At 24.0% G+C, this 27,240-nt stretch overlaps 1 protein-coding gene across 6 annotated transcripts in view; it reads right to left on the reverse strand.

The window, feature by feature from the left end:
• Positions 1-27,240, reverse strand: part of LOC122513089 (IQ motif and SEC7 domain-containing protein 1-like) — a 160,791-nt gene that overhangs the window by 40,565 nt on the left and 92,986 nt on the right. The window contains exons 1-2 of one of the 6 annotated variants that reach the window (XM_043629332.1): positions 10,408-10,443; positions 4,473-5,007 (exon numbers count right to left, since the gene is read on the reverse strand). The exons of 4 other annotated variants lie outside the window; for them this stretch is intronic. In XM_043629332.1, coding sequence (XP_043485267.1) covers positions 4,473-4,684 — 212 coding nt within the window. In that variant the 5' untranslated portion in view covers positions 4,685-5,007; positions 10,408-10,443. Of the gene's footprint in view, positions 1-4,472; positions 5,008-10,407; positions 10,444-27,240 lie in introns of those variants that run through there. One more of the 6 variants, XM_043629333.1, reaches the window with a different exon arrangement.

Consider the following 27,240-nt stretch of genomic DNA (forward strand, 5'->3'; position numbering starts at 1 on the left):
AATAACTTCGGTATTAAACACTACATGATAGATATCTTGTTTAATGATATAAAAAATTGAATGTGTTTTATAAAATTTAAATGTATTTTATTAAAGTTACTTTCGCGCAAATACAGTGAAAGATTAAAAACACAAAATTTATTCCATTTAAATTCTAAAGTTGTAATGTCAATCTACTAAACTTTTTCTCATTATATTTTTCACATGAAATTGTATTATATTATTTTCCAGTGCTCCAATTAAAAAAATTTTTTTTTATTCAGTTTGAAAACTTAATGAGCCGTTAAAAAAACTAATTACAAAACTTCAACAAAAGCAATTGTAATTTGTTTATTTCTCCACGTGAATTTTTTTAATGACATTCATAAACATTAATTTAATATTATCTCTCTGAAAACAGCAATAAATAATACTTTCTATATATTCTTTTCAAAGGCAATAAATAATATTTTCTATTTATAAAAAGCTGTAGTAATTTAGTATACAATCAATAACTTCAATTGTTTATCGTCAGTGAAGAAACGAAATGAAAAAAATCAACAATAGTAAGAATAACAATAAATAATTATATATAAATGAAAAGAAAAAAAATATATAATAATAATATATATAATATATAATATATAATAATTATAATAATAATTTTAATTTAAAACAATCGACATCAAAACTGAAAAAGTCAAACAAAGTTTGTTGTCTATAAAATTTTTACACTTTTCTGTGACAAGTTACTCTAACTCTAAAGTAAATTTTACTATGACCTATGTAAATATTGTTAATTTTGTACTGTCTATTGTTACACAATGTTTCAGAGCTGTTAAAATTCATGATTAAATTAATTAATTAAATTTTCCAGCAGGAAATAATTACAAAATTATCTTTTTTACGTTATAAATCAAAAATGTTTGACTGATGTCCGACTATAGAAAAAAGTGTCCGACTACTGAAGCATTCGTAATTTTTCATTAAAATGCTTATATTTTATTAAATACTCAAGTATTTGTAACAAATTTATATAATTTTTAATCCTGAAGAACTCCTTTAATTGATAATATATGCTTATAAACACAGTAGCTATTTGTTATTTCAAGAAAAAAAGCATAATATAAGATCGTACCCTTAAGTGTCCGACTAATAGTACATTTACCCTAGTTAATTTTACTGTTTCTTATGTAGTTAAAAATTTAGAATTCAGCTAACTAAGAAATGTAGTTAAATTACAAAAACAACTACAAAATCCGATAACACCAACTACCATTCTTAATTCTTTTCTACTTTTTGATGGTTGATACAAGTTTTTTAATATCTTTGGGGACCTATTGAACTAAGCTACTAAAACATTTTAGAAATGACTACCATAACATCTTAAATTAATAATATACTTCTTTTTGCAGTGAAATCTCTTAATTTAAGATGTTAAAAGTATCTTCGTACACATTTTCAGTATATTTTTTGGGAAAAAAGTTTTTAAGTTAACTATGGGCTCATATGTAAAACACTTTATGCATCTTAATGTTTAGTAACTTACGTTTTTTGTCGCATCTTACAATTCACAAGTATCTTATCGCTAAACATCTTATTGCGCAAGAAACATCTTAATTTAAGATACTTTAAAAAAACTTGCTGAAGTAACTTACTTTTCTAAGATGGAAGAAATATCTGGATCATTACTAAAACGTATAAAGCATCTTAAATATCAGTAAGATACTTTAGGAAACATCTTATTTTAAAATGTAAGATGCCATTTTTCCAGCTTACACCTTATTTTAAGATATTAAAAAAGATACCTATTTTTGCAGTGAGAAGCTTTTCCGATGAGCTTGAAGGTTGCGCTGCTTGAGCGAAGCGAGAGCAGTAACCTTCAAACTCATCGGAAAAGCTTCTTTCGTACTAGGTGCACAATGTACTATATTTATTTATTAATTAATTCTTTCGACCCAGAAGTGAATTAAAACACATGTTACTAGATAGCATGAAATAACGCAATAAGTTATTGAAAATTTTCCCTCCCCCTTTTCTTTCTTCCTTCCTTCCCAAAACCCATGAAGTATAACTGAGCAAATAATTTGAGCTCATTCGTTCTTATTTTAACCGGAAACATCGAGCATAGATCGTTAGTGCATCAATCTCTAGATATGTGCTGCTGTTGTGAGAGTTGTATATAATATACAATATACGTTCGATGCTTTTAAATTCTAATGGAATTAGTACACTTCGCGGTAGATGACTATATATAGAGTGAGAAAAAAGAGAGAGATAGAGAAATGTCTATTACGTAACTACACATTCACGTCATGTACATCTCATGTACTTACACAAAGTTAAAATGGCCAATAAATTTATTACACATACACACGGCCATAACCGTTATGTTGTAAAATGTAATGTGGGTGGTTTGATATTGCAGAGGATATAATAAAAAGTTCAAAGATTGAGATTTCTGTTTAAGTTGCGCGGGTATATCCTTTAAAATGCAATATTTTTTATATTGCCACATGTATTTTTTCTTATTATAAAGAAATGGACATCGAATGATCAATTTGTGCCTGAATGCGTGTGTGTGTGAGAAAACGTCTGCCCCTTGAATATATTAAACGCCCACCAATTTTAATGCTCGATCGACAAACTTGCACTTTCATTTAAAACAGGGACGACTAATGGCCTTGGCGCTTCAATCTCAAAAGCATATCGTGAGATGACTCGATTAAAGTAATCTATTCTTGAACAAAAATCTCTTTCTAATACAGAATTATAATGTGGATGATTCACTTCTGTTTATGTTTTGCTTTGTTGCACCGTTTCTAATTGTACTTTATATTTCTTTTGTTGCAATGGTTTTGTTTAATTATTTTTTATTAATAAAGTATATTGATCTGACCTTAGAGAGAATTTTCATCTCTAAAAATCACTGATTCAACGAAATTTTTGGTTGCTTTAAACAAATTTTTCTCTGAGTTTATTAATAAATATAAGTGAGGTTTTCTTTTTGAAATATAATTTTGATTAAAAACAATGTAAAATTGTGTTGAGACAAACATTAAGATCTGCGAATGGTATTAGGATAATAGAACATTATGAGTCATAAATTTAATAACAATGTCAATTTAAAATTGATTGAAATGACATTATGCGTGATCTGATTACTTGTCAGATCGAATTTATACTTTGTATCTTCAGTAATACGGGTCAAAGTCATCTATGCATGATTACGTCAAATATTATATGATAAAAATCTTATATGTACATCTGTTAGATATTTTAACAGATTTGCATAGCTATGATTCTAAGATTTGCAACCGTTATGAAATGATGCTCCAATTTGTGTTTTTATTTCTTGCAATGGAATTATTCACTAATGCAATAAGTGACACTAGCTGAATCAAGTCGAAACTTAACAAAATTTGTTTTCATTAAAAATTAAAAAAGCAAAATTGTTTTTAGGCTAATTTCCCGAATTCGAACTGTTGTGTATTTTTATTTTTTTGAATGAAATTATTCACTAATGAAGTAACTGATACTACAGCTGAATCAAACCATATCTTAAAATTTTGTTTTGTTTTCAGTGAATCAAGAAATAAAAATTGGAACATGAAACAACCATGGAGCACCAAACTTTGTTTTATGTAACTTCTGAAACTCAAACTGTTTTGTATTTTTATTTTTTGGAATGGAATTATTCTCTAATGCAATAACCGACACTCCAGCTGAATTAAACCAAAACTAGGAAATAGATTTGTTTTCATTGAATCAAAAAATCAAAATTGAAGCTCCAAATATTGTTTTAACTCAATTTCAAAATTCGAACAGTTTTGCATTTTAATTTTTTGGAATTAAAGTATTCCCTAATGCAATAAGCAACAGTCCAGCTGAATCAAACCAAAACTTAAAAATAGATTTGTTTTCATTGAATCAAGAAATCAAAATTAAAACATGAAACAACAAGGAAACTCCAAACATTGTTTTATGTAACTTCTGAAATTCAAACTATTTTGTATTTTTATTTTTTGGAATGGAATTATTTCCTAATGCAATAACCGATACTTCAGCTGAATCAAACAAAAACTTCAAAATAGTTTTGTTTTTAATTAACCAAGAAACAAAAATTGCAACTTTAAACATTGTTTTATATAAAATCCCAAAAAACTATTTTATACTTTTAGTTTTTGGGGTTGAAATTGTTTTCCATTGCACTTTAAAAAGTTTCGTTGTCATTATAGTTATAAGAAATCTGTATAGAAAGTAGAAACTTCAGTTTTTGATCTAATTTTCAAAAATCCAACCATTTTTATAATTCCAAGTCCGGTAAAGACCCAAAAACAGTTTTTTCTTGTTTAAATAATTATTATTTGAAGACAAATTTATTGCAAAACATGTGAAATTTATTTAAAAGATACCAAATTAGTTAAAAAAAAATACAGAAATACCTATAAAGTAAATATTAGTAAAAATAATGAAATTTTCTGAACATTTACCGATTAAGAAAAGCAGTTGGCGTCGAATATCCCATTTGGAGACGTGACCTGATAACTTTTTCTTGAATGGTAACAACACGCGTGCATCGTGAGTTTTGATGAACTTTTGTCGTTCTTATCACTTGACGATAATGCTGCTGTTGATGATGAGCAGGCGATTGTGTGCACGCGACAATTCTTTCACGTGGCTCCATCATCGTTATACCAAACATTGTCTTCTTTTGTATAAATATTTTTCTTTTATCTTCTTAACTTTTTGTAGTTCTTATTCTTCTCTTTCTCCTCCTCCTGCTCTTGATATTTCTCGTCTCTTGGTTATTTTTTTTATTATACACTATCACACATTCTTTAAACACAAAATCATTTCCTCTATGATTTTTCACTTTGTTATAAACGACAGTCTTTCAGAATTGCGATTTCTCTCTGACGTTCCCATTGTCAAATAATGTTTCTTTCTTATCACAAAAATTCTTTGGTTCGTTGGCGAAGCAGAAAATGTCTTTTTCAAAGATACATGTTACTGTACCTCAGAGACCTGTTTTTACCAAAAGAGTATATTGTATAGTTTCGGAAAAAAGAGGAAGAAGATGATGATGTTGATGAAGAAAGAGAAAAACTTCAATTGCTAGTGCTTTGAATAGTTTTCTCTTTCGTTTCTTTTTACATCTCTTTTCGAAAAACTAACATAAAATTATTTGAGACTGTGTAGACTCAAATAATTTTAACCCAAAAATCCAAATCCTAATCCTCATCTAAAAATTCTATCATTTATTTTCTTAGATTTCGGTGAATTAATTTTGAAGATATCAAGAAGAAAAGTTTCTGTGGATACTAAATGTTTGTTCTAAAAAAACTATTTCTAAATATGTTGTAAAAAATTTATTTTGTTTATAGTTTTAGCAAGTAAATATATTAATTTTTCCACGCCTTTAATATCCACATCTAAATTCTGAATTCAAAATTGAACTTGATACTAATTTAAATACAAGATAATAAAAAATTTGAAGCAAAACAATGAAATTTATTCAATTTTATTTGAATATATAAATTTTCTTTTTGTTTCATTTGAAATTAAATTAATTAGCTATTATAATAATTATAAAGGCGCGAAAAAGAAACATGTTAACAATTGAAATTGAATTTAAATTAAGTAAAAGTATTTAAGTTTTCCATTGGATTCATAGTGGAATATAATTGATGATGCCTAAAAACTTTCTAATGGGAAGACGATTAATATGGATGATGTCTCGTTTGAAAAGAAACTAGAAATAGCAAACGAACCTAACAAACAAACAAAAAAATAGAAAGAAAGAAAGAAAGAAAAAAAAGTGACAAGCAACGGCACTATAGTGGAAAGTTCATGCTGGGAAAAACGTCGCTCTCTGGTTAACCCCGCAGTGAGAAATCTCTTCACTAAACAATGAATTATTTAGATGCACACAAAAGATTTTCCCCGAGATTAGAAAATTGTCAAAACAAAAAATTGCATCTTTTGTGGTGATATTTGCATTTTTTAAAATTCTTTTTAATATTGTAATAATAAATAATGTGGATAAAAAAATGGCATCTTTTCTAGTGATATTTGCATTCTTTAAAATTCTTTTTAACATTGAAAGAATAATCTGAATTCCTTACTTTTTTGATTATTTTTCGTTTTTTGTTATTTTAATAAATTCGAATTTTCCGGAAGCAAATTATCATTTTCTTTTGTTGTCCCCTGCTGAGAATTCGAAAAAAAGACGATTTAGTTTTCTTTCAGTTTCATTTTTAAGTTAAACAATTTTTACTCTTGTAGAATATTAATAATAATTTATTAATTATGAATTAACATTATTAATAAAAATGTATCAATATAAATATTAGTTAAATATAAACATATTTTAATATATAAATATTAGTTAAAATTATTTTGTAACAAAAAAGACCTAAGTACGTTTTAATTTTGAATTCAAAATAGAAAATGATTAAAGGACAATTTTAACCAAAATAAAATATACCAATTTTTAAAAATTGATAATTTTTTAATTATTAATTAAAAATTACTTTGCATTAAAAGAGGTCTAATTGTAGTTTAATTTTTATTACAAAATAATTAAAGAACGGTTTTATCAAAAGACAGATAAATTAATTAAAATTTTTTTTTTAATAATTTTTAATTTTTAATTAAAATGATTAAAAATAATTAAAAATTGTTGCTTTTTTAAAAAGATTTAAAAATTAATATTTTTGTTCAATACTATTGCATAATTCTTTGCAATAATCTCTGGACAGTTAAAATAAATTCAATATGATTTTGTTTGCAATTTATTATGTGAAATGTAAAAATGAATTTTTCTCAGACAAGGAAGGGAAAAGTATAACTTTTTTGCTAATTTCGGGAACAAGAATATACCGTTTGTTCCTCTTTAAAAGCCTTGATATCGAGGGCACACGTACGAAAAGTCAAAGACGATGAATAGCAATGGACTAGAAATCCGAGAATGCATTGTCCCTGCGCAAATGAGATTACCATTAAGATATCACTTATCATTGTAAGCCATGTTTCAACTCTGACAAACAATGCGAAAATTTATTTCACAAATTTGGGAAGGTCAGTTGAAAATTATTTAAAGTGAATATATAAAATAATTATTATAATTTTTTAATGGTTCAAGGCAAAAATTTACCAGTTTAAAATTTCAAAGTTTTCAATAGTTTTTAAGCAGGTTTTTAAATAACTTGATTTTGTTAAATAAAGAAAAAAATTTTGTTGACCTAACAAAAATTTTATTAGACTAACGAAAATATTGGTAAGCTTAATTTTATTAAGAGAGAAATTTTTTTTAAATAAATTTTGGCAGTCTAACAAAAATTATATTAAAAACAGAGAAATATTTTCAAGCTATAAATAATTGTTAAGTTAACAAAAATGTTATCAAATGAACAAAAATATTGTTAATATAAATTTTGTTAAGCTATAACGACCATTTTTTTCAAGCTAACAAGAGTTTTATTCTGCAAAAAAAATATTGTTTAGCCAAATTTTATTAAGGCCACCAAAATATTCTGAAGTTAACAAAATTTTGTTAAACGAAATTTTACTAGGCTGACAAAAATTTGTTAAATTATACTAAATTAACCGAAATTTTGTTAAGCAAATAAAACTTTTTTTGAAGCTAACAGAAGTTTTATTGAGCCAAAAAGAAATTTATTGAGCTGACAAAAAGTCACATTTATTTTATAATTAAAACGGAAGTGAAACTAATTGACAAAAAAAAGAAGGTGAAAATACATATAAATATATGACAAATTGCACAACAAAATCTCGACTAAAGGGGACAGGAAAAATTTGTTTTAATTAGTAAAAAATGAACAGCTATTCATATATAATGACAAGTACATAAAAATATGAAACCGGCAATATTTTTCTTCAATTCTATCATACCACACTATCCTACAAAGATCAACTTTGATTCTTTTTTAAAAAAAAAAGCTAATACCTAGATATGGTATATTGATAAAACGACAAATGAGATATTAAAACGAAAGAGATAATATTTAACATTTATCACTATATGAGATAAAATTTTTCCCCATTTATAAACTTCAGGTGAACTTTTAAGCGATATTTGCCATAGCATAATATGCAATTTTACTAAATGGAATTAAATCGAAAAAGAAAGGCAAATCAAAAATTTAAAAAGAAAATACGATATAAAAAAAATATTTAATTTAAAAAAACGAAAATTAAAAAATATAATTACCCAATGGGAAATTTACAACTGGCGTAGTACTGCGCCAGCACTGGCAGCACTGGCGGCAAGGCTGAGAGCCAGCACTGGCATGGCACTGGGATGATAACGCCGTCTGGCGCTGCCGAAGTACTGTCTGTCAGTGCTGCCAGACAGCGCTGGCGCAGCACTGGACCAGTGCTGGCTGAGAATATTGCCGCAATAAATGCCGTATTGTTATTAATTAGTCGTAAATTCATAATTATAAATAATTTAACAACAAAATGGTAAATAATATTAATAAATAGTTATTATTCATAAAATATATCTCTTCTTAAAGAAATTGTATTAAAGATGGAGACTAACAATGGATATAGTAAATGAAGTAGAAAAAAATTGTTTATAACATTTAAAAATTAAATAATAAACAATTACAGTAAGTGTGCATTAGATTTTCATATTTTAGTTAACGATTGGAATCTAGAAATATCGCAAACCTATGAAAATAAACAAAATTGCTGACGAGGGGAATCGAACCTACGACCTACGGACTAACAGACTAACGCTCTTACCACTATGCTAACGACACATGTGTACAGTAAAGTATTAATATCTCAGTATCATTCAGACATACAATTATTGAGTCAAAGATGAGAAAAAAATAGGGATACGCTAGAAATAATAAATTGAAGTAAAATCAGTTAAACTAAATTTTTAATAATTAAATTAAATTACTTTACTTATTGCATTTAACATTTTACGTAATTCTTAAATTACGTGGTAATTTTTTAATAATTTTTTATTCATAGTAAGAAGTATAATAGTATTTTAATAGGAACCAAATTATTATTGAGATTAAAGTTTAAATTTTGTTTATAATTTTAATTTGTTTAAATAATTTATTATTTACAAAATTAGACAATTGTGTTAAATTGTTATTATTAAATTTAATAAGAATAAAAAATGAACAACTGAAAAGTAAAATATTAATTTTTTCAATAAATTTATATTTATAAATATTCATAAACTTTTTTTATAATTTTTTTCAAGTTTATGTCAAAAAAGCAATGTTGGCAAAGAGCGTTGTGAACAATTTTTCTATACTCAGCCAGCACTTGCCGCCGTGGCTTGTCCAAGCTTTGGCGAAACAAAAATTCTGTACTGCGCCAGCACTAATTGTCGAGGCTCGGCTAGACTACGCCGAACAATCGTCTGAGTACTAAGCCAGTGGTGAACATCGGCACTACACTGGCATTTCCCATTGGGTAAAAGCAAATTTTTAAATTTGAAAAAAATAAAATATAGAAGAAAATAGAAATAAATAACAGAAAATCCAAAATAAAAATAAAAATAAAATAGAAAATATTAAACGAAAGTTTAAAAAAAGCAATAGAAAATACAAAATAAAAAATTTTTAAAAAAGCACTAAAATAACACAAACTCAAAATATGTTACTTGCTTCAATATATAGGGTGATTAAAATAAATTGCGCGTTTCTCTGAAAATTATTTTCATTTTCTGTAAATGAAATACAACGAAAAGTAATAAATAAATGAGTAAAGAAAAAATAATAACTATTTTTCTTTACTTTTCCTGTTAATTGTAAATAAATAATAGTATAAGTAAGGAATAAAAAAAGTTAATAAAAATAAGAACAAAAAAGAACAAATCCAGAAACAATAAATAAAAATAAATAAAAAACATTAAATTAAAATAGTAAAAAATAGGAGAAATAATTTAAAAAACAAAAATAATAACAATAACAAACATAATAATAGTAACAATAATAAAACATAACAAAAATATTAATAACAAAGTAAAATAATTACAACTTATTACAACAATAAAAAAAATATTATATGAAAATAATATAATAATAAATAATATAAATATTTTCAGTCAGAAGCGAACTTGGTTTACATAATACAATAATAAGAATCAATTTTTAAAATGATAATAAAAAAAATTTTTAATTAAAAAATTTTAATTTTTAAATTATAATAAAAAATAATATTTTCGCAGACGAGGTTATACAGTCAAAAAAAAAAATAATAATAAACAATTCTTTCGTAACTATTCGCGTTATGGAAATTATATAATAATCACCCTGTATATTACCGCATTTTACTAAATTAATTAAACTTCATTAGAAATTTTAAACGCGCAATTTTCCAATAAAAAAAAAATGAATTTTGAAGAAATTTTCTTTTTTTTTAAATGTCCACCTTAATGACACAACCGCACTTGCCGATTCACGATCACAAACTAACGACATATAGTAATGGTGCCGTTACCTTTGATACACGTTAATGGAAGTGTCAAAGTCGAGAGTGAAAAGTTGTGGGGTAGGAGGGGCAACAGGGGGGGAGAGTACAGTCGGCGAATGCCTCCCACTGACCATTAATTAAATTCATAAATTGCGCTACTGAGATAAAATTTCAAATATACATATATTCAAAATTATCACATTTATATTATTTATACTGATTTTGAACTTTACTTCTGTGTATGTATCAGTATTAAATTATTAATAATAATCATATAATTTATGGGAAAATGTGCATCACCTTGTGCCCTGTGTGGTTTTATTTAATTCTGTCATTTAAATTGAATTCATTAAAATTAATATTGTAATAATTTTATGAATATTATTTTATTATTTTGTAATTCATTGTCGAAAATAAATATTAGTGCTTGTGATTCTCATCTGCAACTTTTGTTAAATATAAATAACAATATTTGTAACTATCATCTGCAACTACTAATAATTGTAAATTTTTCTATAAATTTCAATGAGTTAAAATATTTGATTTGATAGTAAAAAGTCAATCACTAATTTTAAATTGTTTTTCTCAAATAAATAAAATTAAAAATGTTGGTAACTAATATTCAGTTAGTCAAATTTGACTCTTTTCGCGCCTTTAATGTGGGTATAATTTTACTAGTTTTAAAATAGGAAACTGACACTGACAGAAACATATGGTAATTCTTACTATTTTTGGAGTAAAAGTTGCTACGATTGAAATACATTTTTGTAAAAATTAGTAAAATGTACTTCGAGTGTAGCAAAATTCACTTTTTTGAAAATAGTAAAAGTTGACAGAAATGCGAGAAGTTCCAGACAGTTTTGGTTTCCCAAGGAAGTTACCTAAGAAGCGAGCAATTTTAGGTTATGTTTATATTTTTTGGAGTAAAAATACAGAAAGAGAATCAAATGCCAATAAAAATGATTGGTGTTAAAGTCTTCGTTACATCCAATACAGTGAATAAGAAAATGGTTTCAAATTTACATAATTAAAATGAACTTTTAATCAAGGTAAATCTAGTACAATTACACGGAAAGAAAAAGTCCGTCAATCATTAATAGACTAGTATATTACTTTGAGACGGGACACAAAATCATTGAATGGATAACATACTTTGAGTCACAATCAGTGACGAGTTGCTTGCTAAAAGTTAGAAAACTGTCATCAATATATAAAACTCGTTCACTAAAATTTAGAAAACTGTCTATTAAATTTTCTATGACTATCAAAAGCATTCAAAAAATTCAACTTCTTTCAGAATTATCCCTAATTTTAGACACTATTTGGTACAGAATGAACACATTTTTTTCGTTGCACAGTTCCGATATTTTATTTACACTCTTAGACGCTTTAGACCAACACATTTTCCAACACATTTTCGCACTTATAATAACTACACGTAGAAACGCACACTTATAACACTTTAAGTTTAGAAGCAAACTGTTCTTATATACCAAATAACAAAATTTTTCACAACTTGTGAGAAATGATTTTGCACTAATAACTACTTTTTAATTAGCGAGAAATATAAAAGAAAATATATTTTTATCGAGGTCAATTTCTAGACGCAATTCAACTGCAAATTATTAGTTAAGTTAAATATTCACATTACACATAATAGTATATAGGGATATGTATAGCAGACAGCAAAAACACATGGACTATAGAGAAACCGGAAGAAATGCGCATCGGTACACTGCGCAACAATGCGCTAGTGAAGAGCGCCGATTTAGAATACGAGTCAACTAACGTTTCACAAACTTTCACTAATGATTCGTAAACATTCAAACAGCCATTGATAACAATTCAGCATTAAATCTAAAACAATTGGTCACATACTGGCATTCTAATCAATCCATGACTCGTTTTCAATCGTTAAGTAAAGTTAAGTAACCATCAACGGAAAAAGAGTCCCGTCTCAAAGTAATATACTAATCCATTAATGGTTGACGGACTTTTTCTTTCCGTGTACCAAAGCTTTTTTTTGACATAATTTAAATATAGTGACGCTAATACGTATATATTCTAATTTTGTATATATAATTGTGAAATTTGACGCGTTAGATGACATATAAAGAAAAATATATGAATAAGGACGAAATACTTGGTCAGTTGGAATCTGTTGACATGAAAGTAAGCGAGGTTACGCTATGACAAATATGGCATTGGTAAACTACAGTGTGACCTGTGTTAATGTTTCTGACTCAGTCATACCGTTAAAAAGTCTCTTCTTTTTCAATTATTATTGTCTATTACTATATTATTATGTAATAATTATTTTTTATTGTAAAAACAATGAAAATTATTAATAATTATAAAGATATTAATAAATTAATAATAAATTGAATTGTGCATTTGTTTATACATAGTGGGGGTAATCGGGAGGAAATTTTCTTCGCTATACCGAGAGACAGAGCCCTCGTTATAGAGAGCGCTCATTATAGAGAAGGTCGTTATAGCGAGATTTGAGTGTATTATAAAACATGAAGATATCGATTGCTCCGAGTCGAAGACTCGGAGTGATCAATTTCTTCATGTTTTATAATAATTCAAGATGCCCGAGTGGTAAAATCATTATTTTATACTATAAGAATATTGTTACTGTAACTTCTTCAAAATTATTTTCATCATTACAATTTTTCAATTATTATTTTGTAGAAATGTAACTGCAATTCTTCTTCTAATCAATTATTTTGTAAATTTTCAAATCCATTTGTTTACAACTCAATTTTACGAAATTTCGATTATTCGGAAATTCTTCAATTAAATATAGGTATTAGAAAATAAAACCTTCAAATAATTTTAACCAAAATTCAATTAAACTTTTTCAAAAAAATTATTTCTACAGAATTGTTAGTTGAAAGTATGAAAAATTCAGATTTTCAAAGATTTTAAATTGAAACTTTTTCAAAATTCAATTATTTCTAAAAATTCACGCTATAATGCTTTTTATATTCAATTATTACCTATATAAAATTTTAACTGAAATTTATTTTTAAATCAATTTTTCTTAGAAAATTCTAAGAGAATTAAATTATTTAAATACAATACAATAAAAATAAATAATTTAAATTGTAATTCCATGTTTAAGTCAATATAGAAAATAAAATTTAAAGAATTTTTGTAATAATTGAATTCCTTTAAAATTTTTATTATTTATGAAAGTAATTAAATATTTGTGTAGAATTTTATCAAATTTTGTTTTTAAATGATTGTATTCTTTTTAAAATTTTTTTTAAAATAGTAGATATTGAAAATCATTGAATTGAGGAAAATTTTTGAAAATAATTTAATTTCGGAGAAGAATTATTGTATCCTTTCTTAAAAAAGACATGGAGTGGAAAGGTCGAATGTATCGAAAAGTATCGAAGTAAAGAATGGGCAATGAGAATGTAAAATCTTAATAGAAGGGTGTTTTTAAAATTGTTTGTACATGTGAAGGTGGCGCTGCAGTCGTATGTTATTTAAAAAGAGCGCGAATATATAAATTTTATTTTTGTTAAGAGAAAGTACTCATAATAAATCTTATTTTGCATTGTCAAAAAAACGTCAACATTTCAAATATAAACAAGCAAATTATTAACTGAGAGAATTTGAATATTATTATTAATGAAATAATGGACTTGGACAATGGACATATAAAAACTAGCACCGTAGACGGCCGCTTGCGGCCGTCGGAGGAGCTAGTTATTTATAAAGATAATTGAATTTCTAAAAATAATTTTATTATATTTATGAAAATAATTGAATTAGTGCGAGGAATTTTATTAACATTTTTGAAAATAATTGTATTTCAGAGCAAAATTTTATTATTTATAAAAATAATTGAAATTTTAACGATAATTTAAAAAAAATTTTGATCAATTTTTTTGTTAATATCTGCAAAGAATTTTATTACTTTTGCAAATAATGAAATTTCTGCAAATTCTTTGTAGCTTTTCCAAAATAATTTGATGACAATTCTTCAAGAATTAAGTTATTTAAAAAGAAATGATTGTCAGATATATAAAAAATTGAAGGTTTTGTATTAGAATTCGTGATAAATTTCATATAGTTTATGACGCAAACAAAAAAGACACCAAAATTCAGAATTTTCTTATGAATTCTAAAAATTTAATTATTTCCAGTACTTTTAATAAAAATCCCTGACTTTTACCAGATTTCCCTGACCAATTCTATTTTCCCTGACTTTTCTAACCTGTGCCAACCCTAAATAATTATTAATATTATTATTTATTTATTCTAATATTAAAAACAAAAAAAATTAAATTATTATTAGAGGTAATAATTTAATAATTACAAAAAAGTGTCAACTCCATGTTGTGAATGGTTACTTTTTCTTAAAAAAAAAAAAATAAGAAAATAATGGCTAGTCGCGTTTATATATATGTATTTAGTTTGGAATTAAGAGTAAAGCTTTTTCAGCTCAGTGAACTGAATTTTGAATCCCCTGTGCAGTTTTAATTGGCAAGTGTATTACTCTCTCTCTCTCTCTCTCACTCTCTGATCTTTTATAAAGATATATAGATATACATACAGATATAAAACAAATTAAATATGCACGGAAAAAATAAGTTCAGCAGATTTTACGAAACTAATTTCGCACTAGCGGATATTTAAGATTCCTAGACGAAGTTTTTCAAAAACCCAGAAACTTTCACTACTTTAAGCAGAACAATTGTCGAGAAACTGCAACCAGTGTTGTAATTTATAAAACAAGCTTGAATGTAGAAATGTTTCGTATTTTCTGGTGAACATTTTATCAGAAAATGGTAAAAATGTTTCGTGCAATCTAAAAACGCGTGGTTTGAGTTTCCACTTCGCTGTCTATCGTGAATTCTCGAACACAAAGTTTCGTAAAATTCTATACGGGGTGTACCAAAAGTCGCGTTATAAATAGATATGTTGAAGCTTGTCTCGTCGCGTCGGTATTAACTTGTCTGCTGTATATAGAGATAATATGTGGAAGGAAAAAGAGAACTGCTTTACCTGCCGGTAACATTTGGATAATTCTTTTCTTTTACGTATTTCACATTTCATTGTTCCAAATTCGTAACATTTTTTATGTGCTTTTGTAATCCAAACTTTTAATTATTATTAATTTCTTTTAATTTACATTCCAATAAATTTTATAGTTTATCATAATATTTACCGATGACAATATATATATATATTAATTTCTCAAGTTTTAACTGTTATTACTTCAAATTTTAGACAATTTAATATAAACATTTTTTGAGTTTGAATTTATTTTTGAAAAGTTTTTGTCAATTTATTTACAATTTAAAATTAAGAATAAAATTATTTTCTAAAAATTGAAAAATTTTATAGAGATTTTATAACTAATTATAATCAAAAAATGTTATTTTAAAAACCATAAAATATTTTGTATAACTTTTTAAAAAATGATTTTTTTAAAAATTAATATTCAGTATATTGACATTTCTCACAAGCGCAGTTTTAATCTCCTCAGTTAGTATATAAAGAAACTCAATTCTTTCATCTACAAGTGCGAGTTATAGTGTATGTGCGTTGCGTCAGAATTCGTTTATATGTATGCGTATTTCCGTTAAGTTAGTGTCAGAATAAAATAAGCCAATCCAAGCGAACCATTGCGTTGTAGAGTGCAGTCACATGTGTCGAACCAATCATCTATCTCCTATAGAAGACGAGAAAAAATGGTCTTGAGAGCTCATTGGTACATTAAGAAATTCTTTTTTCTGCTTTATTCGTTTTTTTCTCCGTGAATATTTTTTTCCGTGGCGCATGCGCTTCAGGCTAAACATTTTACAAAACTCTTGAATTAGAACGTCCAACCGATCATTTGTGAATTCCATAGAATTTTTTTTGAGTTTTCGAGAAACGCAGTCATCATATATTACTATTGATTCTGTTTTATCTTATACTAAACTCCTCTCCGTATCCGCTATTCCAAAATTAGTTTCGTAAAATGTACTAAATTAATTTTTTCCGTGTGACGTTGAATTGAAATATCAATTTATTTTCGTCAGTTTTAATTTGATTTCGAACGTTTGCTGAAAACGTTTTATATTATAGTTTTAGAGGAGGAGGAAGAGTATATAGAAAATAAATTGAATTATACGTGAACGTTGTACGTTTAAAATGAGACTTTACTTCCACTTTTAAGCGACCATCTATCATTTTTGCAAATAATAAATGGTTATTTGCAGTGAAAGCTTCATATAAAAAGCGATGACACTTTATTTCCTTGCAAATTTAATTATGGTTATAGTAAGATGTGTTTTCTTATAATAAATTGGGTCGTTAAGTTGACTTCTTCATTGTGATTGTAACACTTGTTAATAAAAATTTATAAATTATGTAAAAAAAAGATTTTTTTCTAAAAAGCTCATAATTGGGTTAAGACAACTATAATTTATAGTTTTTTTCCTTACTTTTTTGTATTTTAATTTATTTTATCAATAAATTCAATCAATATATGCAATTATGATGGTAATTATTTTTTTATTGTTATTTCTATTATTTATTTAAATAATAAAATATTACTTTTATATTTACGTAATTATGTATCATTTATTTATTATTCTCATCATTATCTCTATAATTAGGGGAATGTAGTCAAGGTTGGCCTACTGTCTAGGTAGGCCACTCGCGTTTTTTTGTCAAGTTCACTAGCGCCACCTACGCGCATTTTTGTCGAAGCTTGTCTTAGTGAAACCTAACTTTTTGTTCAATTACATTTTCGGAAAATCGAAAATTGTGTTTTCTGTGACGTCGGTACAAAAAAAGCTCAAAAAAAGTTTTGTGCATAATGTGAAAAACCATGAATAAAAGATAAAAAACAAATTGAATCGTCAAGGCAAGTATGCAGAAAATTTGTGGGACTCATGGTTGAAAGGAAAACAAAGTAAAAAATCGAATCCCGAAACGTATTTCTTTATGGTTACAACAATTCGGTAATGTTACTTACTGTCAAGGTCGGCCACTATGTGTTTAAAATGCGCAAAGTTGAGGACGAGCTACTTCATTTGCAAAAACTGCAATTCTGTATAACTCATAATATAATTGATCATCTTATTAATATTTTTATTTAATTTTATAAATATTTTAGTGCAAAACTTTTTTTTATTTATATTTATTTTTTTATATTGTTTATTGTTATTATTTTGTTATTTCATTAAGTTACAAACTGTAAACAATAAAGAATCAATTTTCCGTAACTCCAAACATGTTATTTTATTTTTTAACGTTTAATGCCCTTTGAATTTTAAAAATGGCCGACCTTGACTGTAATGGCCAACCTGGACTACAAATTTTTTTTTTTTTAAATCTTTATAACTTTTTCATTTTTAAACCTGTCAATTTACTTTGTACAGAAAAAATGTTCCTATTAAACAGGACTTTCCAACCATATACTTCAATTGTCCAAATTCATTTTTAAAAAAAAGTTATAAACAAAAGTCAAAAAGGTGGCCGACCTAGACTATGTTCCCCTACTATTATTAAAAATATTTTTCAATACTTTTTTTTTTCATTTCAAAAGTACAGAATATACTGAATATACTTAAAAATAAAAAATAAAATACATCGAAATTGGCAATTTTGTTCCATTCCTAATTTCAGCGTACATTCCAATTTTAATATAGCAATTTTTTTTTACACCTTTATTTACCAGTCGAGATTGAAATTTCGATGTAATTAATCGATAAATATTATTAAGGAGATTACAATATTAAAAGATTAAAAAACTGTTTTGTATTTCCTCTCGCCTGGATATAATGAATAAATTTTATTTTCTATACATGAGAAATCACAAAACAATGTATTTTTATTTCATTGTTTTTTTTCATCATCATCATCATCAGTCAAAAGTCTCACGAATAAAAATTGCGCCATTTGATAAATGTGAAACACTTTTAAATAGAAAGATTCAAACGTGAATATAACTGTTCTCTTTGCATATGATTTTTTATTATTAAAAAAAATTGGAAATATTTAAAGAAATTTAATATTTCATACAAAACTAAATTTATTTTTATAAAAATGAATAAATAAAACAATATAATTTTTTCCGTATTTTCAAAAAAATAAAAGTAGTTTTACACGCACGGGGAAAAATTGATTTCTGAATTTAATAAACCGTATATTATGCTAATTATTTATGTATTATGTTAATAAATTACAATATTGTAAAATATAAGTAGATCCCTGATTTTTGTCGAAAGCCCTGCAAATATTATTTTGTGGTTGTAATACCGGAAGCTGAAAAAAATCATACAAATCGTGATCTGGTTTGTAAACATTTTTGTATAATATGACTGTCGCAACTTTGTAAAACGCAACGTTCTTTTCTTTTTTCATTCCCATTTAAATGATGACAATTGGAAAAATGAAAGAAAATATCACTTAATAAAAATATTTTAAAAAAAAATGTTGAAAGTAATTTTAATTAACATTTAATTTACAAGACGATATTAATTTTGTTTTTAATATTTTGTGCATGTAAACAAAAAAAAATAAAATTTAACACGTACATTTTTTCTATATGGTTTTATATCTTATCAATTAATAAATATTTTTTAATTTTTTAAATTGTATATTATTAATTAATTTTTTCTAATTAAATTAAATTATTATTAATATTGATTATTCATATTAATTAATATTAATTAATATTAATTAATATTTATAATAATTAATTAAACTTTATAGTATAGGAAAAATTTTGAACTTTCAAATGAACAAAATATTTTTTCAGTATAAATATTTTCCAAAATTACTTATTGAAATAAAAAGTAAAATCATAAATTAAGTAGGTATTTTTTTTATTATTTATTATTATTATTATTTTTAAACTTTATAAACTATTTTATTACCTACAGAACTTTATTATTAAAATGAAGTTTGTATTTAAAAAGAAATTAACAAATTTCGTTCATTTTAACATTCAAAACTTTAGGGACATTAACATTAATATTAATCAAAATTATTATTAATATAAAAATTTTAAGAAAAACGAAAAGGAAAAAAAATTTAAGATGTCGATATTTAGAGTTTTAAAAAATTGTGCATAAGAAAAATAAAGTAAAATAATTAATTAGAAATTAATAAAAAATACCAAAATTGAAATAATAACAATAAATATTAAATATTAATTAATTTGTTCCTGTAGGTAAAATTTTTTTTATATATAAGGTAATTTTAAAGTTCGTAGAATATCAATTTCCGTTTCTTGAATGTACCCCACCCTCCCTTTCCCTTTACCCCAATTTTATATTGAATTATGTGAAAAAAATCTGGCTTCATAAAAGAAATAACATTTCTTCGTCTCCTGCGCTTTAGTGACTTTTTGTTCGTGAGAAAAGTCCTTTCACTGTATATAAGACATTTTCATTTTACTTTCATCGAATTTGAAAGATATATCCTACGTGCTACTGTCACCTAATTTATTATTACTCACGCTCCAATATATATTTTTCAGTTAACACTGAATAAATCTTTAATAATTTTTTTCTCTTTTCGAGAATCTTTCAATAACATCAAAATTGTAATATTATTTCACATCATTTTTTCTTGAGATAATTTTTATAATTAAAAATTTTAATTCACTTATTTAAAATTTAAAGTGGAACAAAATTAAAAAGAGAAAAAATTATATTTTAAAATTGTCTCTAATTTTAATGTGACTAAAAGTTTTTAATTTTAGTTTAATTTTTTGAGTTTTCAATTTTAATTAAAAATTTGTTTAATTTAATTTAATTTATTGACAAACAGGGCCGATTTATAATGTATGTTTTCAATTCCAATTTAAAAATTTTTTTAATTTTAATGTAAAAGTTTTTAGTTTGAAATTCAAATCGTGAGAAACATGAAAGAAAAAAAATATTTTTAATTGCGAAAATAATTTTTATAGGTATTACAAAAAATAATATATTTAAAATTTTTTTAAATTAATTTAATATTCTTTAAAATTTAATTCAAATTCAATTAACTCGGTATTAGTTCAAAATATATTTAATTCAAGAAATATAAAAAAAACTGTTTCAACGTTATAAAAAAAATATTTCAAAAGTCAGTGACAGGAAACAAATTAAAAAGTTTAATGGCCTTCATTTTTTTATATTATAGTTTATTTTGTTTCCATAGTGATATTGTCGCAATCTACATAGACGAGAGAAAAAATCCATTACCACGAAACCAACAGGAAATTAATTAACGACCTCAAAGTTATTTTAACATTTTATTGTTTACACAACAAGAAAGAAAAGAATGTTTAAAAAAAGTAACTTCTCAAACTTTTGAATTATAATATATTTTTATTAAAGAAAAAAAAAATGAGTATAATATTATATATAGTTAAACTAAATAAAAACGAAAGGTATCAATAATATTTTCCCCTCACGTGTGTAGGAACATCATTGAACTGGAAAATATACAAGGTCGTGAATGCATCTCTCTAATATATAAATTTATAAAATGACATGGTGAACATAAATTTGCCTCTGGCAAAAGTAAAAGTTCGTGATCCGGAGAAAGCCCCCAGTGTAGTGTGACTCTATATAGAAATAGCATCTATGTCAGTGAACTAGCCACGACTCGTTTCTATATTCATATTCTTACGCAAAAATATTCTACACTGATACAAACATGGTCATATTTCATTCATAACAATATCAATTTTTGCAAAAAATTATATTTTTAGCAAAAAAAATATATTTTTATCAAACAAAAAATAATCATTTTTTACAATTAGAAATCATATTTGTATGTATTATACTACGAATTTTAATACAACACTTTAATTTTTTCTATTTCTGACAATAACTTCTTTTTAAATAACTTAATTCTTCAAGAACTATCAAAATTATTACTTAGAAATTAATTAATGAATATTTTTACTTTATAAAATATCAATTTTGAATGAATTTAATTAGAAATTTTAAAGAACTATATTTTTTTAAAATTTTGATAATAATGAATTTATAGAAGACTTTTAGTTAAAAACATTAACAAAAATTGAATTTTGGAGAAGCTACAATTGATTGCAGTAATTCAATTATTTTCAAAAGTAATAAAATTCTTCGCAAAAATTCACAATTTCAATTATCTTTATAAATAATAAAATTCTTCTCTGAAATTCAATTATTTAAAAAATTTTAATAAAATTCATGCCAAAATTTCAATTATTTTAAAAAATTTGTTTAAAAATTCTACGCAAACATTTAATTATTTTCATATATAATAAAATTTTTTTCAATTATTTTCAAAAATAATAAAACTCATCGCAGAATTTTAATTACTTTTAATACAATTATTTTAATCGAATTTCTCGAAAAATATAATAAATCTGAAAAATTTTATTAAAATTCGTTAAAAGAATTCAATTATTTAAAAAATTGTTGGTAAAATTCATTATGAGTATTCAATTTTAAGATCACTTAATTAAGTTATTCAATAAATTATTTGTTTTTGTATTAAAATAATGTAATTCTCATAGAATTTTCTGATTAGAATTGCGATTTATTGACATTTTTTAACATATATTTACTCAATTATTAAAAATTATGGATTTTTAGAAGAATTTTAATTAAAAACTCTGAAAAAAATTAAATATTTTAGTGAAGTCACAAATGATTGTAGATTAAATTCAATTATTTTCATAGGTAATAAAAATTTTCGCAATATAATAATTTAAAATTTCAATTATCTTTATTAATAAAATATGCTTTTCCAAAATTCAATTATTTTCAAAAATTTTAATAAAACTCTTGTCAAAATTTAAATTATTTTCAGAAACAGAATCTTCTGTCATTTCAATGATTTTCAATATCTACTATTTTAATAAAATTTTCCAAAAGAATTCCATTATTTAAAAAAAATTTAATATAATTCTACGCAAACATTTAATTATTATCATAAATAATACAAATTTCACAGGAAATCAATTGGTTACAAATTTTATATAAATTTCTTCGTAATAATTCAATTATTTTTATGAATAATAAAATTTTCTACAAGGATTCAATTATTTTCATAAATAAAGAAATTCTTTTTAGGAATTCAATTATTTACATAAATAATAAAACTCATTGCAGAATTTCAATTATTTTAAATACAATTTTAATCAAATTCCTCGAAAAATCTAATTTTTCTTAAAAATTTTGTTAAAAATTTAAATTTTGTAGAATAATTTTGTTGATAAAATTCTTCATGAGGTTCCAATTTTAAGAAATATGCAATTATTCAAGAAATTGTTTTTTAGTATTTAAATAATTAAATTCTCGTAGAATTTTCTAATAAAAATTGATTTGAAAATAAATTCCAGTTAAAATTTTAGATAAATGAATATTAAAAGAATTATAGCAAGAATTTTTAGAAATAATTGAATTTTGAAAAAGCTTCAAATTAAAATCTTTGAAAATATGAATTTTTCATACTTTTAACTAACACTTCTGTAGAATTATTTTTTTGGAAAAGTTCAATTGAAATGTTTTTTAAATATTATTTGAATTTTTTATTTTCTAATATATATTTAATTGAAGAATTTGCGAATAACCGAAATTTTGTAAAATTAAATTGTAAACAAATGGATTTGAAAATTGTCAAAGAACTTTTTCAAAAAATATTAATTTAATAATTTATTTAAAGAAGAATTGTAGTTAGTAATGATTTTATCACTCGGTCATCTTTAATTATTGTAAGACATGAAGAAATCAATCACTCCGAGTCTTTGACTCGGAGTGATCGATATCTTCTGTCTTGCAATAATATTTTTATAAGTTGTTGAATTTCAAAAAGGTTTGAATTACAAATTATAAAAAACTTACTCCCTATGGAAAATGAAGTATTGTTTTCACTATTTTTTGAATTGTGATTTTCAAACAAAATATTTAATTTCCTTGTTCCCTACATTATATAAAAGAAATACATCTGAAATAAATGTATAGATTCCATTTTTCTAAAAGAGAAAAATTATTTACCTCAGGTTAAAAAAAAAGAAATTGCAGAATAATGTTTTGCTTTACACTATGAAGAGGTACAACACATGTAAAGAGAGATGATCTCAAGGATGAGTGAACTGGTGTTTGATTTGAAAAAAAAATAGAAAAAAATTGAAGGTATGTTTTGATTCGTCACAGTCTGATAGTATACGTTTTGTGAAAATTGAGTTAATGTATATATATATATGTAATGAGAATTGTGCACGCGATTTCTGAAAGCCATACTTCTCACATTTCGCAGTTTCATCCGTTATTTTTCCTATTACATTCCATCCATGATTGTCATGTTCTATACGCGAAAAGGTCATGTACTCGTTTAATAACACATGAATGTAGAAAATTGTCTTCTTATTATAAAAACACGTTCACGCGACTTTCATTAAGAAAATCATGTTTAAATACAATTTATTAATTTTTTATTTTCAATTAGACACTACTTTGTCTGTTGTATTTATGTCTGACATATTTATATGAAGCATATATCATTCATTTTATCGTCATTTTTAGGAAAATAAAAAAAATACTTTTTTCTTATTAGGCGCATTTTATTATGACGTCACAGTTTTAGAACACTTGCTTTACACAAAATTTGAAAAATAATTTATAAACTTCCAAAATATTTCATTTACTTTTTTTATTTTTAATTTTAAAAAGCTTAAACGTTCAGAATTTTTAAACACTAATTTTTGTAGAAAATATTAATTAACAATTATTAAAAAATGAATTATTTTCTTAATATAGATATGTTAAATTTTTGTTAGTTCTCATTAAAAGATGATAATACTACTAAGATAATAATAAAAATAATGATAACAGGGCTCGGATTGTTGACTCGGATTGACTTTTTTCGACTTTTTTGACTTTTTTTTTAGTAAAATGCGAATGAAATTTAAATTTTTTTTAAATTTAAAGGAAAAAGTTTGAGTCAAAAAAATGTTCTGTTACATTTATTTACAAATTTTTCGAAAACATCAATATCTTTTTTTTTTAAATAAATATTTAATTTATATTAAAAGACTTTATAAAAAAAAAATTTTTTAATTTTTTATGCAAATAATTGAATTATTGGGAAGAAATTTATAAAACATTAGTAAGTAATTGAATTTTGCAGAAGAATGTTGATATTTACAAAGATAATTAAAATTTTTAAGAGAATTAAAAAAAAAATTTGAAAATAATTGAATTTCTGTGAAGAATTATTTTTTTACTTTTGAAGATAATTGAATTTTACAAAAAATTTTATCAGAACTTTTGAAAATAATTAAATTTCCAGGATGAATTTTATTATTTATGAAGATAATAAACATTTTAACGAGAAATTAAAAAAAAATTTGAAAATATAATTTCTGCGAAGAATTTTATTACTTTTGAAAATAATTGAATTTCTAGGATAAATTTTATTATTTAAAAAGATAATTGAAAATTTGACAAGAATTTTATTAAAATTCTTTGCAAATAATTGAATTTCAGAGAAGAATTTTTTACTTTTGAAAATAATTGAATTCATGTGAATAATTTTATTAATTTTGGCAAATAATTGAATTTCTGTGGAGAATTTTATTAAAAGTTATGAAAATAATTGAATTCTTGCAAAGATTTTTATTAATATTTGAAAAAAAATTTATTTTGCGTAAAAAATTCAATTGAATTTTGAAAATAATTGAATAATAATAATAATAATAATAATAATAATAATAATAATAATAATAATAATAATAGTAATAGTTACAATAACAGTAATAATAAAAATAATACAACAACCTTAAACAATATAGATAATTAATAAATCACAAACACGAATCGAGGACAATGAATGAAAATCGAATGATTATAAATCATGAATTATAAAATGATTCCCTATAAAGGAAGCTTAATAATAAAACTTTCACCAAAAGAGAATATGTATTATTAAATTGTCAATTAATTCTTAATTTAATGTTCAAATCGGTTGTTTTAAAAATTCATTTCCTTTATTATATCAATATAATTTAAAATTTGTTAATTAAAGGTGAATGAGAAGAAAGAAAGAAAACAAAATTAATAAAATTTATATATATATATATATATTAAAATAATAATAATACAGAATTGTACTAAAAATAAATTGTCTGAAAATTTTTCTTTTTCTTTTTTTTTTTGATGATGAAAAGAAATTTTTGTTTATGATGATAAAAGATGAAAGTGTGTCTATACTGTAAAATTTGTATCAAACATATATATAGGTATATATAGAGATTCGACCTCGCCTTATGCATTTTTGAGGATGCTTTCATCGACAGCAAGAAAGAAAAAAAAGAAGAAAAAATAATATATGTTCAATCTAATTGAATCCATCGATTCGTGTGCCACTGACCTTAATTTTAATTGACAGTTTATAATCATCAAAACAATGTCTGGCAAATTATATTTTTCATTTTAATCAATTCAGATGAATTTCTGCGTCGCTACTGATTATTAATTAGGTATTTAAGAAAGAATTAAACGTATTTTTAAATTATAATACTCTCTAAATTTCAATTAGTAAAAATGTTTATTAATTTGAATAATTATAATGAATTATTATAAAAAATGTAAATTAAACCTATTTACTTAGTTAAGAATTCATTTTCTTTTAATATACAAAGTAATTTTTTTAAAATGTTTTAAAATTTTTATTTTTTTAAAATTATTTAGGTCAAAAATTAGCAAAGAAGAAAAATTTATTCACAATTATTTAGCACCTGAATCAATTTAAATGTTATTCTTTCTTTTTTTTTTTCTTATCGCAAAGAACCGAATGTTACTTTATACTTTTAACTTACAAATTAGAAATTACTTCAGATTCTCATTTAAATTTCTGCTATTTCACAACATTATGCAGAGTAATTGGATTGCAAATTCAATTTTGTAACTGTAATTGTACCTACAACTTGTATTTTTCCACGAACGCTTTTTCTTTTCTAAACATATAGTAAATAAAAATTAAACTTTTTTCCTCTATTTAGTAAAAGAGGGGATATGAATTAAATTTCTTATTTTAAAACTGTACTCTCAATTAAAATAAAATAATTATGTGAGAAAATTTTCAAATTATATTTTTTATGAAAATATCAATTTATTAAGATACGATTTAAAATATATTTAAATAATTTACTCAAATATTAGAAATTTTTTAAAAGAATTGTTTTTTTTCAATATTTCTTCAAAGAAAGGAAATATTGACGCACAGAAAAAGTTTTTTATGAGAAAGTAAAATTGGAAAATTTTTTTAACCAATAAGTAAATATTTTCTTTATAGTCGAGTTGAAATTTTTCTTTAATAAAAAGAGAAAAAAAATGTTCGCTTTACTTTTTGCTGTATGGATGAAGAGAGTTAACTTTTCTCGCGTAAAACTTTTATCGACTAAAAAAGTTTTCCTGATTGAAGAAATTTTAATCAGATATTCGATTTTAAGTAAACATCTTTTCAAAAAATATCAAAGTGAAACTTATTTTTCTCAAAAGTTTTACTTTGTCTTCTAATTCAAAGGTAGAAAAAAATATTTTTTTTAAATATATTTAAAACTTTTAATTGACCAGAGGTATAATAAATAAATCATTAAAAAATTTTTTCACTTTCCTGCATTATTATTAGGAGAGTTTAAAAGAGTAAACTTTCCAATTTTTCCTTAAATAATTAAATAAACAAAAAATGGTTTATTTCAGTCATTAAATTAGTATATCTAATGCGATAATTTTCTCTCTCGTCAGTTTTACTTTCATTTTATGCTTTTTTCTGTATTATCTTCTG

Source organism: Leptopilina heterotoma, unplaced genomic scaffold, assembly GCF_015476425.1.
Source record: "Leptopilina heterotoma isolate Lh14 unplaced genomic scaffold, ASM1547642v1 Lhet_134, whole genome shotgun sequence".
NCBI lineage: Eukaryota > Metazoa > Arthropoda > Insecta > Hymenoptera > Figitidae > Leptopilina > Leptopilina heterotoma.